Here is an 18375-nt window from a genome sequence, read left to right on the forward strand (position 1 = left end):
GGAGAGCAAAGCCAGGTCTTAAGGGAGGGAAAAACTGCTTCAGGTCCACAATCCTTACTTGAAACCCTCAGGTCTGGATGTGTTTTGGGATTCAGACCTTCTTTCGTATTTTAGGAAGGCAAACTGATGCCTACACCATACACCCTATACCACTCCAGGCAGGGTCTGGGCGGTCTAACAAATAGACAAACTCAGGAAGTGGGATCAAAGTACACATCACTTTAGAACGAAATTGGGTCATTTGTAGAGATGTGGTTGGACCTAGAGTCTGCCATATAGAGTGAAGTAAGCCAGAAAGAAAAAAACAAATATTGTATATTAACCCATATATGTGGAATCTAGAAAAATGGTACAGATGAACCTATTTGCAGGGCAAAAAGAGAGACACAGATGTACAGAACGGACATGTGGACACAGTGGGGTAAGGGGAGGGTGGGAGGAATTGGGAGATTAGGTTTGACGTATATATACTACACCATGCGTACGAGAGACAGCTGGCAGGCACATGCTATAAAGTACAGGAAGCTCGGCTCGGTGCTCTGTGATGACCTAGATGGATGGGATGGAGGTCCGAGAGGGAGCGGATGTATGTATACATACAGCTGATTCCCTTCACTGTACAGCAGAAACTAACACAATATTGTAAAGCAGTTATACTCCAGTAAGAAGAAAAAAGAAAAAAAAGTATGTATTATTTTCAGTCAGTTCTACCAAATGAGTTTTTAAAAACTTCAGGCATTCAGAGCTTTTAAAATTTATGAATTGAGGGAGAGAGATTGTGGGTTGCTATTTAAAAGGAAAGCCTTCTAAGGAGGATGGGTGTTGCCAACCAAAGACTCTGTGTTTTGCTGAGCACCTGGAGGGGAGCCAGGGGAGGGGTCAGAGAGAGGAACTGCTCAGCCGCATAGGAGGCTGGGTGTCTGGACCGTGGGGCAATCCCGGAGACAGGCAGAGGGCAAGGAGGGGGTCCAGCAGGCTGGTGCGGGGTGGATGCTGAAGCTATGCAACGAAGCCGGGAGAAGCAGCTGGTAGGGCAGCCAAGGGATGTAAGAGCAGGAGCACCGAGTCATCCAGTTTGAAATTATCTGCCTTGTTTTCTGTAAGTCCCCTCCCTGCTCATCCCCCATGCCGGTCCATTCTCTACAACAGCTGTCTGATAGAAATGTCATGCGAGCCACCTAGGTAATTTAAAAATTTCTAGTAGTGGTGCTAAAAAAGTAAAAAAGAAATGGTGTAATTTTAACCATATGTTTTATCTGACCCAACACACCCTAAATAGTGTCATGTAATCAATAAAAAGTTACTAATGGGACCCTTCCCTTTTTTTTGGAACCAAGTGTTTGAAATCTGGTGTGTATTTTACACTCACAGCCACCTCAGTCCACACTCTCTGCATCTAGACAGCAGCCTGTGTCTGGCGGCTCCTGGACTGGGCAGTGCAGCCCTAGACTCCCCAGTGGGGCCTCGGGGGGCTCAGGTCCCACCCTCAGCTCTTCAGGTGGGACCCTGGGAGACTCCATGCGTCCAGCCATGGACAACGTGAGTCACAGATTCACGAGCCTCCCAACGACCAGGAGACTTAGGCCAGGTGCCTTATCTATCAGCATAAACATGCTCTTGTCTAGTTAGATCTTCTGAGAGAGGCTGGAAATGTGCCCTGAAACTTCAAACACAAAAATCTGGGAAATGTGTTTTCCCTGTAAAAACTCTGATTTTTACACGTGTGCCTGTTGCTACACAGGATGGAGCAGGTAGGGCTATCCCTGCCCCTACTTTTTTGCATTAGAAGTGAAACACGTTTAGTTCCAACAACAGTAATAAACAGATTTCTCAAACTAACAACACAGCCCTACATTTTCACTTTTGTTATTGGTAAGAGATGGGATTTCATTTGTAATGATTTATCCTGAGGCTTTGTGAGCCCTTATAAGCACTTGAATGCCATAAAATAAGGGAGCTGATGAAGACGTCGAAATCAAGTATCTGCAAAAATAAAGATCCATCACAGAGTCGTTTATCTGGCTAAAGACCTCTCCGGAATCTGTAAAAAGATCACTCGTGTGTGTGGAGACACCCTAAACCACACCAAAAGGGAACTTACTAAACGTGCGTCATCCTAATACTTACTCAGCTTCCCCTTAGTGGCACCCACTCCTCTTAGCCTGATGTGCCCCACAACACTTAGCCATCCAAACCCATTCAAACAAAACGGATTACTTTTTTTCTGGTGAGGACTTCTCAAATGAATTGCCTGAGACGTCAACATGACTTCTGATCACTTAAAATCTTGGCTGCCCGGAAGAACTATAAAAAGCTTCATTATTATCACTTCCTTCTCCTCTAACACCCTCCCACTAGCATCCCATCATTTGACAGCATCAAGGCTCAGGTGGTTTACATGCAGGAAGCAATCACTGCATCTCAGCCAAATAATATGCAGTTTCAAGCCAAGTTTATCTTGTGCTGCCGTCATTTAAACTTTTAGTTGCCTTTCATAGAAAAGGTCTAAGAATCCAGGGTGTCTGTCAGCAACCTGCACAGTTATATCTACTGCCACTTTGTTTCCTATAAAAGAAAGAGAATCAAGTCATGCTTATTACTGTTCTATATTGTTCTTCCTTTTGTACTAGACACATGGTCTCTGGAAGCCCAGAACTGGGACTAACAAAAGGTCTGCACACCTCATGACACAGCATATGATTTCTATGTTCTGATGGGATTACTGACGGCTGTGGAGAAGCAGCTGGCCAGCCTCTCTGCTCCTTTTGCTCTCCTCTTCCACCACCTATTTCTTCCAAGATCCCTGCCCTGCCAGGAAGATTTGAAGGTGTTAGGTCTCTCAACTCAGGAAAGAGTTAGCTCTCTTGACGCAGGTCTCTTTTCACGCCCAGGAAATAAAGCCCACCTGCTCTTCCTAAGCAGAAACTATTTAGAAGGAGTGGAAAGCTGGTGAGAGGGCATTTCACAAGTGTTCAGATCAGGTTGCTGCAGATTTCAGAATTCTCAGTGCCATGTGGGGTCCTGCCACCTACTCAGCTGGTGGCCCTGCCCGTGGCATGAGATGGCCCATCCGTGACCTGGGTGGGGGAGTGGGCGTGCATGCGTGTGTTTGGGATTGTGGATATTCTACCTTGAAAATGACTTTCCAACTCAAAGACCAACTGTTTAGAGCTCAGAGTTTTTTCAGAGAAAGAAAATATGGACATTTCAGGCCTACAGAGAAGATGGAGTACGGAAGAGCAATGAGTACAACGATGAGTTAGGTTTCTGGACATATTTATACAGTAAAGGCTCCTTTTGTTTTAAATAAGCAAGGCATTTTCTTCTGGAAGAAAGGCCTTTGGGATGAAAACAAGAGAAAAACAGGTCTTAGTAAGGACTCAGGTCCCAATAACTGTTTTCAGGGTCTGACAGCTCTGCCAGGTGTTCAGAGCTGATGACTGGCAGATCTGAGGATCTGACTTCTCCTCCTGGTTCTGATGTTAACTAGTCAGGCATAAACTTCCTTGTGGTTTCTTTATAATGGGAATAAAGAACCCAATTCTGCCTTCTTTACAGGTTGTTACTGAAGACAATGTTATATAGTAGAATGCAACGTGCTTTGAAAAACATTGTTTTATGAACATACAGTAGTAAACAAATCCCTGACTGTAAATTTGCATGCTGCCAATATATCTACTGCCTGTATCACAAGGTCTCATCTATAATGCTCTATGTATGGTTTTTTTTTCTCTCTAAAACTTCTCTGTATATTCCCAGCCTGTTTAAAATAGAATTCCAAGTGTGTATCATCCGTAGTATTGGGCGATGGCAGAGTGCTATGTTGTTCCTGGACCTAACCCAAAGTTCCAAGAACTAGACCATCTTTAAACTTCTTCCCAGCTTGAAAACTCATCTCATCTAAGCAATAACAATCTCTAGCCAGGCAGCTCTCCTCCTTGCCTTTGGACTACTATTTTAGCAGCTTATTTTTTTTTTTTTAAGCTCATTTTCCCACCCCATGGCTGTGTGTCTTCTGACACCACTAATGATGGCCAAGCTGGGCACCTCTTCACTGCAGACTATCTAAGAGTCTGCCTGTGACTCATGCCTTGGACTGCCCAGCACTGGGGTGCTGGGTGGCTGTCACCATAATGTTTGCAGGATTTCGAAATTCTACCTCAAGCTCTACTCCAAGGGTGTTGATCCTGGCTAGCTGCTTTCATGTAAAACAATCCAAGCACTCTGAATCACTTTGGGAATCTGGCATTCTTGGACTTTTGATATTGAGACAGTGGAAAACTTTTATATCAGTATACATGCTGCCAATAATTTTTATCCATTTAAGCACTTAATCTTTTACATATTTACCCAGCAATTTCCAAGGCTCACTATAGATCAGAGATAGCACTCTTCTGCTGGGAGAGACTTCCCTATGGTGCTGATAGAGACACATTTATAGACACTACATGGGAACATTTAAGCCATTTAGGAATCAGCATTTTATAATTTTCATCACAGAGCCCCATACATGTTTTGTTAGATTTACACCTCAGTATTTCATTTTCTTTGAAGCAATTGTAAATGGTATCATAGTTTTTAATTTCGTTTTCTACTTGTTGTCAGCATAGAGAAATCCAACTGATTTTAGTGTGTCAATCTTGTATCCTGTATACTACAGAACTTGTTTATTAGTTCTATTTCAATAGGTTCTTCAGAATTTTTTACGTCTTCAATAGAGACAATTTTATTTCTTCTTTTTCAATACGTATGCCTCATATTTCTTTTTCTTGCCATACTGCAGTGGTAGAACTTCCAGTACAACACTGAATCAGGGTGGGACAGTGAACATCCTATCCTGCTTTCAACCTTAGAGGGAGAGCATCCACTCTTTCACTATTAAGTATGATGTTAGCTGTTAGCTGTGTTTTGCTGATGTTCTTTGCAAGGTTGAGGAAGTTCCCCTCTATTCCTCGTGTGCTGAGAGTTTTTATAATTGCGTGGGTGCTAAATTTTGTCAAATGCTTTTTCTGCATCAATTGATATGATCATATGACTTTCCTTCTTTAGCCTTAGTAGATTACATTTATTGATTTTCAAATACTGAACCAGCCTTGCTATAGTAGATTACATTGGTTGATTTTCAAATATTGAACCAGCCTTGCATACCTGGAATAAATCCCACTTGACCATGGTCATGGTCTTTTTATACATTTTAAGATTCAACTTGGTAAAATTTTCTTGAACTTTTTTTTTAATGTCTAAGTTCATGGGGGATATTAGTTTGTTATTTTCTTTTTTGTTTTGTCTTTGCCTGGTTTTGGCATCAGGGAAATAGTCTCACGTGATGGGGGAAGTGTTTCCTCCTTTTTTTTCTCGAAGAGATTGTATAAAATTAATGTCAATTCTTCTTTAAATATATGATAAAATCCTGTAGTGAAACCATCAGTGCCTAGAGATTTTTTTTTTTTTGAAGGAACTTTTAAACTACAAAGTAAATTTCTTTAATAATTACAGGCCTTTTCAGGTTAAGTATTTCAACTTGGCTGAGTTTTGATAATTTGTTATTTTCAAGGAAGAGGTCCATTTCACATACATCACCAAATTTATGTGTGTAAAGTTGTTAATAGGATTACCTTATCCTTTTGACATCAGCAGGGTCTATAGTGATATCCCCCGATTCACTCTTGATTTGTGTTTTCTCGTTATCTTCAAACTTGCTAGAATTTTATTAATTTCTTCAAAGAATCAGCTTTTTATTTATTAATTTTTTCTACTGTTTTCCTGTTTTCAATTTCACTGATTTCTGCTCTTAGCTGTATTATTTCCTTTCTACTGCTTGCGTTGGCTTTATCTGGCTCTGCTTTTTCTAGTTTCTTGAAGTAGGATTTAGATAATTGATTTCAGATCTTTACTCAGTTCTAATGTAAGCATTTAGTGCTGTAAATTTTCATCTTGGTGCTGTTAGCTGTATCCCACAAAGTTTGATATGCTGTGCTTTTTTTTTTTTTTTTTTTTTTTTTTTTGCTGTGTTGTCATTTTTCTTTCTTTCTGTATATACTATAAATTTCCTTTGAAATTTCCTTTTTGACTTTTTTTGACCTATGGGTTATTTAGAAGTGTGCTGTTTAATTTCCAAGTGTTTGGAAATTTTCTTGTTGTCTTTCCATTACTGATTTTTAGTTTGATTCTGTTATGGTGAGAAAACATACTGTATATAATTTCAATTCTTTTAAATTTGTTAAGGTTTGTTTTATGTCCCACAATAAGGCTTACCTTGGTGAATGTTTCATGAGAGATTGAAAAGAATGTGTATTCTACTGCTGTTGGGTGAAGTATTCATTAATATCAATTAGATCCTGTTGTTTGATGGTATTTTCAGTTCGCCTTGCTATTTTCCTGTCTAGTAGTCTATTAACTGCTGAAAGTAGGGCTTTGAAGTCTCTAACTATAATTGCGGGTTTGTCCATTTATCTTTTCAGGTCTATCAGTCTTTGCTTCATGTATTTTTAGGGGCTGTTGTTTCACCACACACACTTCTGATTGGTATATCCTCGTAGTGGGTTGATCCTTTTATCTTTAATTTCCCTCTTTGTCCCTAGTAATTTTATTTGCTCTAAAATCTACTTTTAAAATATTAATATGGGGGGGGAGTCAAGGAAGGGAGGGAATACAGGGATATGTGTATAAAAACAGTTGATTGAACTTGGTGTACCCCCCAAAAAATAATAAATAAATAAATAAAATTTAAAAAAATTAATATAGCCACTCTAGGTTTTTTGATTACTTTTTGCATGATTATTTTCTGACATTTTTACTTTTAACCTACCTATGTCATTATGTTTGAAGTGAGTTTCTTGTAGAGAGTAAATAGTTGGGTCATTAAAAAAAAAAATCCTCTCTACCAATCTCTATCTTCTAGTTCCTGTATTTATGCCATTTACATTGAATGTAATTATTGATAATACTAGGGTATAAGTCTGGCATATTATCCATTGTATATTGTTTCTTTTCCTTTTTATTCTTATTCCTCTTTTTTTTCCTTCTTTTTTTTCCTTCATATGGCTTACTGGTACATTTCTCAGAGCTCTGTTTTATTTATAATGTTTTTGAGTATGTTGCTTTGTATAGTCTCCTTAGGGGTTGCTTTAGGTAATGCCATACACATAGATAACTTATTACAGCCTAATGGTATCCACTTTGAAGTGTAGAAACTTTACCTCCATTTAAGTCCTTTTATCCTCTTCATTATGAAAACTACAGCAGTTTACCTAGGGTCAGGATAGAGTTTTAGAAGTCTGGGTCCAAAATATGAAGCCCTGTGGTCCCTGAACTTCAGGTATGACTTTGAGGTCTCAAGCCATTCCTGCACCCAGTAACACTCTATTTGTACAGGCACCAGGCTTGCAGGTACCCCACATAACATACCCTTCTTTATGCCCATGAATGCAGTTTAAAGAAACATAAGAATATAACCATCTACTATAGTTCAGACCTCAGATATAAGGTAAAAGCCCTAGACAGACGGTCATATCAACATATAGTATCATATCTGCAGCTGTCATTGGGCAAAATGAAGTACTGGTCTCAGAAGGTGCGGATCCCACCATGGACAACCACTCCACATTCAGGATTTGGTTCCTATACTATCTCTGAATTTTGGAAATTAAAACCAACAAGGAACTAATCATGTATCTTGCCCTTTATTGCTTTTCTAGCCCCTGGATCATCTAGTTAGTGGATTAAAGCACACAGTTCTGGATCATGTAATGTATTATGTTCCTAGGTCATGGTGCTAATACCTGGCTAACTCACATTTTGGCATGATCAGAACTGTACTTTAGATAAACTGATCATATAGTTGGAATGAAGAGTAGTAGGGAGATCAGGCTTCTATAAAGGGCTGGAAATGAGGCGGGGAAGGCCTGAACAAAGGTGTGGCCATGGAGATGTGAAGGAATAGAATTAGTAAATGTAGGAGAAGCTGTGGAAATCATAGCAAGTGATTGGGTTCTGGAGCTAAGGAAAAAAAGTGAGTCCGTGGTTTTGAGTCTGGGTGACAGCACTAACAAAAGTAGGAGAATAAGAGAAGGATTTAGGGGGAGGGTGGAAAGGAATGTCAGATTCTGAATATGTAGGGTCTGAGGTCTTGGTGGCTGGCTGGAAAGACAGGTTAGGGGCTCAAGGAAGACATCAGAGTTAGAGATCTCGATTCGGGAGGCTCCTGGACAGAGATGAGAGTGAAAGCTGCAGGAATGGATGAGCTCACCACGAGGAGGATGCAGAGAAAAAGAAACAGACCAAAGACTGAACCCTGGTAAAAAACAAAACAAAACAAAACAACCAAGGGAGAGCAGTTGGATGTCAGACAAAAAATAGATGGTTCAAAGAGGGCATGATTGACAGGTCAAAGGCTGCAAAGACGTCAAGGAAGTTAAGGACTGGAAAAGGCCACTGGTTTGGCCCGGTGACAAATAGGTCACGGTGCCGACAAGTACAGATGCTCAAAACTAGATGCAATGGACAGCTGGTCAGAAAGGAGGGCCCACGTGAGGTTTAAGGACTGGGAGAGAGAGAACAAGTACAAGAGCTCAGCAGCTATAATGGTTGACAGGTGTGGCTATTTTGTTTAGTTTGGGAAAATATGAGCATGTTGTAGGCCCAGGGAGGAAGAGTATCTAAGGAAAGAACAAGCTGGGCCTGGAGAAGGACAAGGATGGAGGGAGGAGATGAGGTCAGGGAACCTGAGGGGAAAAGGATCAGGCATTTCTTCCTCTGGGATGGGAGAGAAGCAGGGAGGCACGAAGCTAGGGAAATTTTTAAGGTGAAAACAATGGAAATACAGGACGCTGCTCCAAAGGCTCTGTACACATGATTAATTTTCTTTTTAATCCAAAATGCTTTTCTCTTTGAAGTTTATGTGATTCAGTTGGGGCAAAGGGGGTTTCCAAATCTGACTAATCAGCAACATTAATTGAGAAACTTAAAAAATACAGATTCCTAGGCCTCAACCCAGCCACACTGAATAAGAATTTCTAGTGGAGGGGCCCAGGAATCTGCATTTTACAGGCTCATCAGTGATTCTGATGGTTTGCTGGGTTTGAGACCTCCTAGTACGTTTTCAACCAAAGACATGTATCAGAATCACAGGGGCAGGCGTTGACTCTGCAGAGCACAGCTATTAATATTTCAAAAAGCTCCCCGGGTGATCTGATGTGCACCCTGGTTAAGAAACACAGTGAGGAGATAGGATTGAAAAAGCAACCTAGTTGGAAAGGATACTGAAGTCGCCATACAAATTGGTTCTCTGTTGTTGATATCACCCGACAATTTCCTTTGGACATTTTTCCTATCAAAACAGCACCTGTTCCTAGCCTGGCTGTCATAGGTGGACTGATGTGATCTCCTGGGACTTCTCAGTGCATTTCCACAGGCAGCCAGGCCAGTGGGGAGGTCACCTCCACTCATTGGAGAGAGACTGGCTTTGGAATTTTTTGAAGTTTCTTTGAGGGAAAGCATATAGAATAACATTGTTCTTTCTCTGAACTACCACACACTGTACCTTATAAAAGAAACAGTAAGATGCAGAATGGAGACAAGGCGGTAGGAAAAGCAATAATGGTTCATGTTTCATTAATTCAAAAGAAAATATGATCAGGCAGATTCATAATTAATTCTGTCTGAAAATTCCTTGCCCTCTTCTGTCGATTTTTTTTTTTTTTTGAAGCAGCAGCAACAATACAACAACTACAGAACCTGACACATAGTTGTTTGGTTTTGAGGGAGGCTGCAAGCCCAGCTCTTTCAATGCCTCCCAGAGAAATACAACATTTTCTTTTATCCAAAATGGTGATGTGATCCAATTCCTGCTCCAGCAGCCCCAATGCCTCATCTGTTGGAGTCTTTAAGTTTACAGCACAGAAGGAAGCTGTCAGTTTCTCTCTCTTATTATAGGACATTCACATTTGCATTCTCAACAGACAGTACAAGCCAAAAAGGCCATATTCCACCCCCCTCCCCAACGTAATAATCCTACGCTTGAAATACAAACGATATAATAGCAGCATGAAAATATTCTTACCCTGATGAAGGCTGGCTCCAGCTGTGGCTTAGTAAGTCAAAAACTAGTAGACTTGCTTGTAATAACATCCTAAAAATTCCAAAGGTTATTTCCCCTCATCCACAGTTAAAAAGCCATCTCCTACAGAACAGTGTCACATCTGTGACGTGTCCAGGATTAAGGCAAGAGGGTTCTTGCTTATAGTAATTTGTCTGGTTAGAGATTAAAGAAAAAACCCTGCCTTCAGCTGTCAGTTAATATTTTTTCACTTAAAAAAAAAAAAGCCATCTTCATGCTTTACAGCAGAACTGCGTGATTTTTAAACAGAGGTAAATTCTCCTCCTATCAGGCATCTGATAGTTTTTTGCATGTCAGTGCGAAGCAAGCAAACAAAACATGACCCAGGAAGTTTCAAATGCATCTTAGTAACATAAATGGAAGTTGGTTAGCTTTCTTTGATATCAAATTACTGAAACATCTCACTGAAAAAACTAAATCCTCCTTTCCTCAATTAATAAAGATTTGGGGTATTCTAACCAAGCTGAAAGCTAAGAACCTTCAAATTCCAAATCTTTCCATTCCTGGATGAGCTTTGGTATTCGGATGTTAATAGGATGCCTGCTTTTTTTTTTTTTTTTGCCAACGTTCAGGCCAAAGAGTCTGTGAAACAGACTTTTTCCATTCTATGACCTGTTTTAGAATTTCTTTCTCACAAAATGTTAGTTATTTTGCTTGGCGGATTGCCTGAATTCATTCTTACTTTCTCCTTTTCTCATCCTATTACTTTATCTCCTCTCCCTTCTCTTTTCTCTCGCGTCTTCCCCCGTCTCTCTTCTATTCTTTGACAAATTATGGATTTAAAGTCCACTTGGACCTACAGTCTATGTGAGATTGGCAGAGTTGCTAAAGTTAGCAAATAAAAATACAGGATCCCCAGTGAAATTTGAATTTCAGATAAAAAACACTTCTGTTTAAGTGTAAGTATGTCCCAAGATTGCATGAGATACACTTACACTCAAAAACTATTCCTTGTTCATCTAAAATTCAAATGGAACAGAGTGTCTTGTATTTTATCTGGCAATCCTAGTTTGCAGGTTAAACAGAGGGACATGAAACAACAAAGACATCCATTTACAACTCCTGGAAGAAGAGACATTTCCATTCCTGTCCTCCTGAATGCTTCTGGTCCAGGTAGGTATAACATTCTCTGTGACATCACTTCAGTTTATTTTTGATCAATCAAGTTCAATTAAAAGCTCCATAGAGGATACCACACCCTGATACTGAAGGAGTCCACCCTGGGTTTCAGGGGTAACCCAACATCACCTGAATCCAGAACTTGCAAAATTGGTCCCTCAGGCAACATGGGATCTTAGTCCAAGAAACAAAAACCATACAAATACTCAAGTTTGAACGGCTCATTTTTCTTCAATATTTGAACCTCAAATTTAGTACTTTCAAAGGCACTGAACTCTCTGCTGTTCTTACCCTGAGGCTGTGTAGCATGATGGGTAACAGTATTATTAGAAAAAACAATGGAATTCAAATGTACTTCAAAATGTAATGAAATGATCACCTCTTGGACATTTTAAAGAGAAGATACAAATAATGATATGCTACAGACATTTAAAGATAAAAATCTTACTTATGCTAATTATTAATTCAAGTGTACTTTTCAACATCTAAGTACACCCCAGGGGTATCACACAATTCAGAAATGCTATTCTCTTATTCAGAGACACATTAATATGCAGTATTTGGAAATAATTTGAAGTCTAATAGCTGAAATGAAAGCTGTATAGAAGCATAGATAAAAGCATGGGCGCAGGAGGCAAAATGAGTTCAAATCCCAGCTATGTCACGCACTAGCTGTGTGACTCTGGGCAAGTTACTTACCCTCTCAGTGCATCATTTCCCTTATCTGTAAATGGGGATAACCATCCCAGAGAGCTGTGAGAATAATATGAGTAAAAGGCTTAGAATAGTGCCTAGCACATAGTAAACGCTCAGTAAATTTAAGGGGTGAGAGTCATACGACTTACTCAAAACTGTCAATAGGAAAACAAAACTCACAAAATTAGAGAATGTCTCCATTTTTACAACTGGTTCATGAGAAAAAAGCTTTTTTTTCTTGTGGTCAAATGGATAATATCTATTTTTTTCAAAATTAAAAATAATTATATTTTATGCATTTATCCATCAAAAAATCCTCTGTGTCCAGAGTAACCCACTTCCGGGGTTGAGTGAACATAGCATCATCCTGTTTCAAGAAGTGAGGCTATACGATGACTAGTTCCACCCAACTAGTGCTTGTTTTTCTTGTCTCGCCCCGCTTATTATTTTCCTTACTTGCCAGAACTCCAAAAGCTAATGAATAATACGCTCTCCTTATAAGCCAATTAATTTAACTCAATTCTCCAGCTTTAGTGTTAAATAGACTTTCAAATGAAACAGTCCCCAGTTGCTGGGTTTCCTGCCATCTGGTCACTCAGAACTTCATTTGTTTGTGTTTTGAAGCAGCCACTGAGCCTGGCAGTGCTTAGATCCACACGACGGTACAGCTCACGTGCCTGCAGTCTGAGGGGGTGTCAAAGAAAGGGTGCTTTCAAGACAGACACCTGCAGAGGAATATCCCGGCTGGGCCACACACACTAACCCGTGTGTGCTCTCCAAGCCTTGGTTTCTTTATCTGTCGACGTTTTCGAGTTGCTATGAGGATTCAAAGAATTGATTCATCTGCAGGGTGATCCTGTGTTCAGTTTACACTGGCTGTCCCTGCATAACTATCTCATATTATACAGTTCTCCTATTTTAAGAAAGCATTTAGTACACAGTTTGACTTAGAGTTGGTATTCAGTATTTGTTACCTCTTCATCATGATATACATACAACACTGATACAACTCGAAAGAAATGCTTTGAATCCCATGGAGCCCTCAGTTTTAAAGCAGGAATGGCTAACACAGAAGGGTCAGTGTGTGCATGTGTGTGAACGTTTGGTCACCTGCCCGTTATTCCTACAGTCCCTGTCCCTCTGTATGTTTCAGTCACTTAAGAAGCTCAAAGTGGAGATGGAATTCTCTGTGGCAGAACCTTGACGGCAGAGGCTTAAATATTTTACATGCTTTGGGGGGATCATGTGAGCACCGCTTTACCAAAATACACTTTGCCAACAACAGAAGGCCCTTTGAGGTGAGCAGGTGGGCCGGGGCTGGGGAGCTATCTTTTGACTTCTGCCAGCTACTTGGACTGTCAGATGAATTTCAGACTTCAGCCTCTGCTACTTCCAAGACCTCCATCACTGGGCAGAAATACCACCTTGACTCATCGCCTGTAACCAGGCTTCCTCCTGCCTGCTCCTGCAAGCCTCCTCGCAGGCTCTGTGGGCTGCAATTCTCTCGACACTACGGAGGGAGAGCAGATATTCAGGGCTTTAAAGGAGATGCCAGCCTTTTGCTCAGAATCAGGATTATTTCCTTAGTATCTCTTCTAGTTCATGCGCCCTCTGCACAAGACCTAAAGCAGCGCCTCCAAGTGGCTCTGACCCAGCCAGGATCTCAACCTTGCCACTGCCAACTGTGAGGTCTTCCTCACTAAGACCTCAATTTTCCCTTCTGTAATATAAGATGTAATAATGTCATACTATACCTCATCAGATTGTTGTGAGACTGAAATAAGACAATGTGTCTGGCAGGGTGCCTGGCACAAAATAGATATTGAATGGATGGGGAGTACCATTTTGGTACCAGGCTGCAGCCAGCATTAGAGACACGGGGACCAGCATTATGCCAGGGACCAGCATTAGAGACACGGGGATGTAAAGAGAATCTGTGATCTGGGGATGGGAGGGATGGGGGAGAACTCAGTTTGTAAATATACAAGATCCGCATTTTGCAGATTTATATCTAATTAAAATCCACAGAAAATAAGGAACAAATCAAGCTAATGGTATTTCTGAAAGAAAATACACGAAATGCAGAGCAGATGTATTCCAACCATCCTCTGTGTTATCGTGCATTCATTCATTTACTCATAGTAATAATCTTTTACTGAATAAGTATTATGTTCTAAATGCTGGGCCAGGCTTCAACACAAGAGCGTGAAGCAGCTTTATAAAAGAAAACATTTGGAGGAAGCATAATCAGTCTGTTAATGTCAGGCAATATTTATTGATAACACACTGCAATCAATACATATGGTAATATTTATTGATTTACCACAGTCTCCCTTGGCCAGAGTGACTCAGAAAAACATTGCCATCTGCTACAGCCACACTGAAAACAGAGGAGCTCCAGTTTATTAATGAAGGTCTCTTTGGACTGAAAGAGCTCATTGCAAAGGTGCCAAACTCACTTCCAGAGACTGTCCACCGTAATCATTAAGTGAAGGAAGGAGTTGCTTCTGTGGTCTAGTTAGGGGTTGGTGAAAACTAACCCTTTCTGCATGGCACACGCCCCAGATACCTACTTCTTGAGCCTGTGAACGTGTCCTGAAATTTTTCGAGTTGTCACTTTCTCAAGCTTTCCTTGGCCCTAACAGAATGCTTTGGGTTCTCCAATGGGAGTCCTTCAGGGTGCCCTGTAAACTAGCCTGTCGGGCAGCGTGGGCCAGAGAGAGGGCCTGTGGCAGATGGGAGAGGGGACAGACTCACTGGAGGTAAATCTTTAGACAAACTTCTTATACTCTTTCAGCCCTGGTTTCCTCATCTGTAAAATGGGAAAGAAGAACTTCCTTTCCAGGCTCTTGAGAGGACAGAAGAGATCATTTCCATCAGGAGACCAAGCCGGGGATAGAAACATGGCAGGGCCCCCATACGTCATTTCCTTTTCTGTCCTCACTCCCTTGGCGTAAACTATCACGTTAGTTGGTAGTAACCTCTACCGTGTTTTGTGACCATGGGGTGACCAAAAATGAATTTTGTATGGTTTGACCTGCATTTAAAAAATACTAAGTAAGAAGAGAAAATATCAGAGTCATGGTGGGTCATGTTTTAGGGCACTCTGTTTGAAACATACACTCTCGTAGGGTGTGATGCATGGCTGAGTGGGTAGGTTATGTTTGAAAATTTGAGATGGGTATATACCCCAAAGAATGAAAGTAGGAACTTGAAGGGATATTTGTATACTCATGTTCATAGCAGCATAATTAACAACAGCCAAAAGGTAGAAGCAACGCAAACGTCCACTGATGGATGAATGGATAAAGAAAATGTCTACACACATAATGGAATATTATTTGGTTTTAAAAAGAAAGAAAATGCTTTTTTAAAGAGGAATGAAATTCTGACACAGGCTACAATATGGATGAACCTTGAAGATATCATGCTAAGTGAAATAAGCCAGACATTGAAAGGACAAATAGTGTCTGATTCCACTTACATGAGGTCCCTACAGTAGTCAAAATTAGTGAGACAGAAAGTAGAGTAGTGGTTGCCAGAGGCTGGAGGGAGGAGGAAATGGAGAGTTACTGGCTACGGCTATTTATTAATTTGGCCTATTAATGGGGACAGAGTTTCAGTTCGAGAAGATAAAGAGTTCTGGGAATACTTAGTGGTGATGGTAGCCACAACAATGTGAATGTAGTTAATGGCCCTGAGTTGCACACTTGAAGGTGGTTAAGGTGGTAAATTTTACGTTATGTGTATTTCATCACAATTAAAATTAAAAACCCTTTAAACTATCAAAAAGACCTGATGCAGATGACACCTTAAGAGAGATATGGTTGGATGGAGTCCAGGTGTAGAGGAAAGAGAAAGCATGCGTCTAGGGGAACAAAACAAGAGATGGGAACAGGCTTCCTAGTTTTGCTGAAGAATTTTCTTCCATGACCTCTGGGACCATGGGCCTTCCAGTCGGGTGTAAGAATATGGAAGACAAGGTTTGCAGTCTTGTTCTGTGATGGCATAATATCTAATCTACATTCCTGGACTTGTTTGGTGTTTTAATCTGAGGCTACAACCAACACAACAGCAGCATCTAATTTCCTACTCAGGTAAAACTGACAGCCTCCTCACCTCTCTTTCCCTTCAGCAATGGTGCCCAGCCCCAGCTGGACTTGTTGGTCCCTGAAGGCTGGCTCAAGGTCTACCCTCCTTATCCACTGGACAAGCCACACCTCTCAAAGGCCTTCAGTCTAATTTGGCCAACTACATAACAAGGGGGTCCGAGGAGCCCTAAAGACCTTTCCTATGTTATTTTTTATTCTTAGTGTCTAAGAGCTGGAGAAATGGGATCTGGCCAATTTTCTCTAGGTAAAGGCTGTATACTAGATTTCTCATCTTCCTAGCATACAAGATCCTGGCAAATTACTTAAACAGATACGGAAAGAAAGTCTCTGGGGACAGTACCTCATGGACTAAAAGAACAGTCACAGTTCATCATTTTAGACACGGACTGCTATGGCCAAAATAAATTATCAGGCAGGTTTCAAATTTCTCTGAAAAAAATAACATCTTTTGGTAACAGTTCTCAAATCGACTTTGATCTCTCAAATTCCAAAACTGATTATATGATCACTTTGTATAATCTTATTATTAAAAGCACATGCATAAAGGATAGATTTCTTTACATGTTTAGCACATAATTGTTCCTCTGTATATTTTCCCTCCATATTTAATATCTTCTACAATGGGTGTAAGATATTTTTCATAAACACTGTCATGGACTGAATGGTTGTACCCTCCCTGCCCCCAAACTTGTATGTTGAAATTCTAACCCCCAATATGATGGTATAAGGAGGTGGGCCTTCAGGAAGGAATTAGGTTATGAGGACAGAACCACCACGAATGGGATAAACGCCCTTGTAAGAACAGACACGAAAGAGATTGCTTCTTCTCTCTCTGTTCCCTGCAATGTGAGGACACAGCGAGAAGATGGCCACTTGCAAACCAGGAAGTGGGCCAGACACTGAATCTGCTGGCACCTGGATCCTAGACTTCCTAGCCTCCCAAACTGTGAGAGAGACATTTCTGCTCTTTATAAGCCACCTCATCTATGGTGGTTTGTTATAGTGGCCTGAACTGATGGAGACAAATACTTTTCATTGATACAAACACACTTCACCTTTCACTTTATAAATGACTCACAGGTGCACATCAGACACCTGGAAAGGATCTTTGGGCATCATCTAGATACACTCTGTTCCATCAGTCAGTGATATCCAAGTCTTTCAAGACATTAAAGATTAGAAGTTAGTGGTGGAGGTGAATTCTCCAGCCACCTTCTGGCTATGCGTTCTCATTCAGGGGGAGGTATAGTTGTGCACTGCTGGCCTCTGGTCCTCTTGCCTGAAGGCTGGGAGAAGGGCTCATTCTGCCTGACATTTCTGGAGGAGACTGACCACTCAGCCTTCTTCTTCACAGCTCCAGCTTCACTAGAAGACTTCTGTAAACTTAACCCTTTCTAAACACGTTACCTTTTTTAAAGGAGAGATGAAAATTCTCCTTAACTTCTGACTGGTACGAGCTGCAGAGATAGGGTTGTTTTCTATCTTTTCTAAGTCATGAATCCTGTTAAATAGCAACAAGTATTCACTGAGTGCCTACTAGGTAATGGGAACTTTCCATATATTATTTCCAACTACTATATTAACTTCGGAGAAATAAGATTTCATGGGTTGCTCCAGTTCAGTTTGAGCTTATAGTAGTTTCCAAGTCTTTTACCGTACAATGTGCACACCTGGCAGACCATTTCCTTCTGCTTCATTCTGTTAATTTTTTTTTTCTTCTAGAAGTTTATTTGTGTTTAGTCCAATTTCCTTGATTTATAAAGGTCATTTTGAATCTTCATTTATTCTTTTAAGTAATAGTTACTTTGTTTAAATGCAGACAGGTCCTCCCTTAGGAGTTTTGAAGCCTATGCTTTTGACCTGTGACTTGAGCGTGGAAGTGGATTTGCCAGTGGTGGGAAAATCTGGATTAAGCAAGCTTGGTGACCCTGCCAAATTGTGGTGTAAGTTGTATCTTGGAAATCTCCATTTGTTCCTTATTCCTGGAACTTTTCCAGTAAAGGTGACAATCTAACAGGATCTCAGTCTGCTCCTCCTCTGCCGGCACAACTTTAGTCACTTGCTATAAAAAATCATTTAGCATAGTCAAGGTCACGTAGGTTTTCTTCTATGTTACGTTCTAGGAGTTTTACAGTTTTGTGTTTTACGTGTAGGTCTGTGATCTATTTGGGATTAATTTTAGTTAGGAGTGTAAGGTCTGTGTCTAGATTCATTTTTTAATTTGTGGATATACAGTGTTCCGCTATCACTTGTTGAGAAGACCACCTTTGTCCATTTTATTGTCCTTGATCCTCTGTCGAAGACCAGTTGATTATATTTATGTGGTTCTAT

The 18375-nt window shown here is 40.6% G+C and overlaps 1 protein-coding gene across 2 annotated transcripts in view; it reads right to left on the reverse strand.

The window, feature by feature from the left end:
* AFF3 (ALF transcription elongation factor 3) overlaps positions 1-18375 on the reverse strand; it is a 556683-nt gene that overhangs the window by 137930 nt on the left and 400378 nt on the right. For both annotated transcript variants that reach the window (XM_057741064.1, XM_057741063.1), the window contains one exon: positions 11936-11989. In XM_057741064.1, the coding sequence (XP_057597047.1) occupies positions 11936-11989 (54 nt within the window). The remainder of the gene's footprint in view (positions 1-11935; positions 11990-18375) is intronic.

The sequence above is a fragment of the Hippopotamus amphibius genome, chromosome 7 (assembly GCF_030028045.1).
Source record: "Hippopotamus amphibius kiboko isolate mHipAmp2 chromosome 7, mHipAmp2.hap2, whole genome shotgun sequence".
Lineage (NCBI taxonomy): Eukaryota > Metazoa > Chordata > Mammalia > Artiodactyla > Hippopotamidae > Hippopotamus > Hippopotamus amphibius.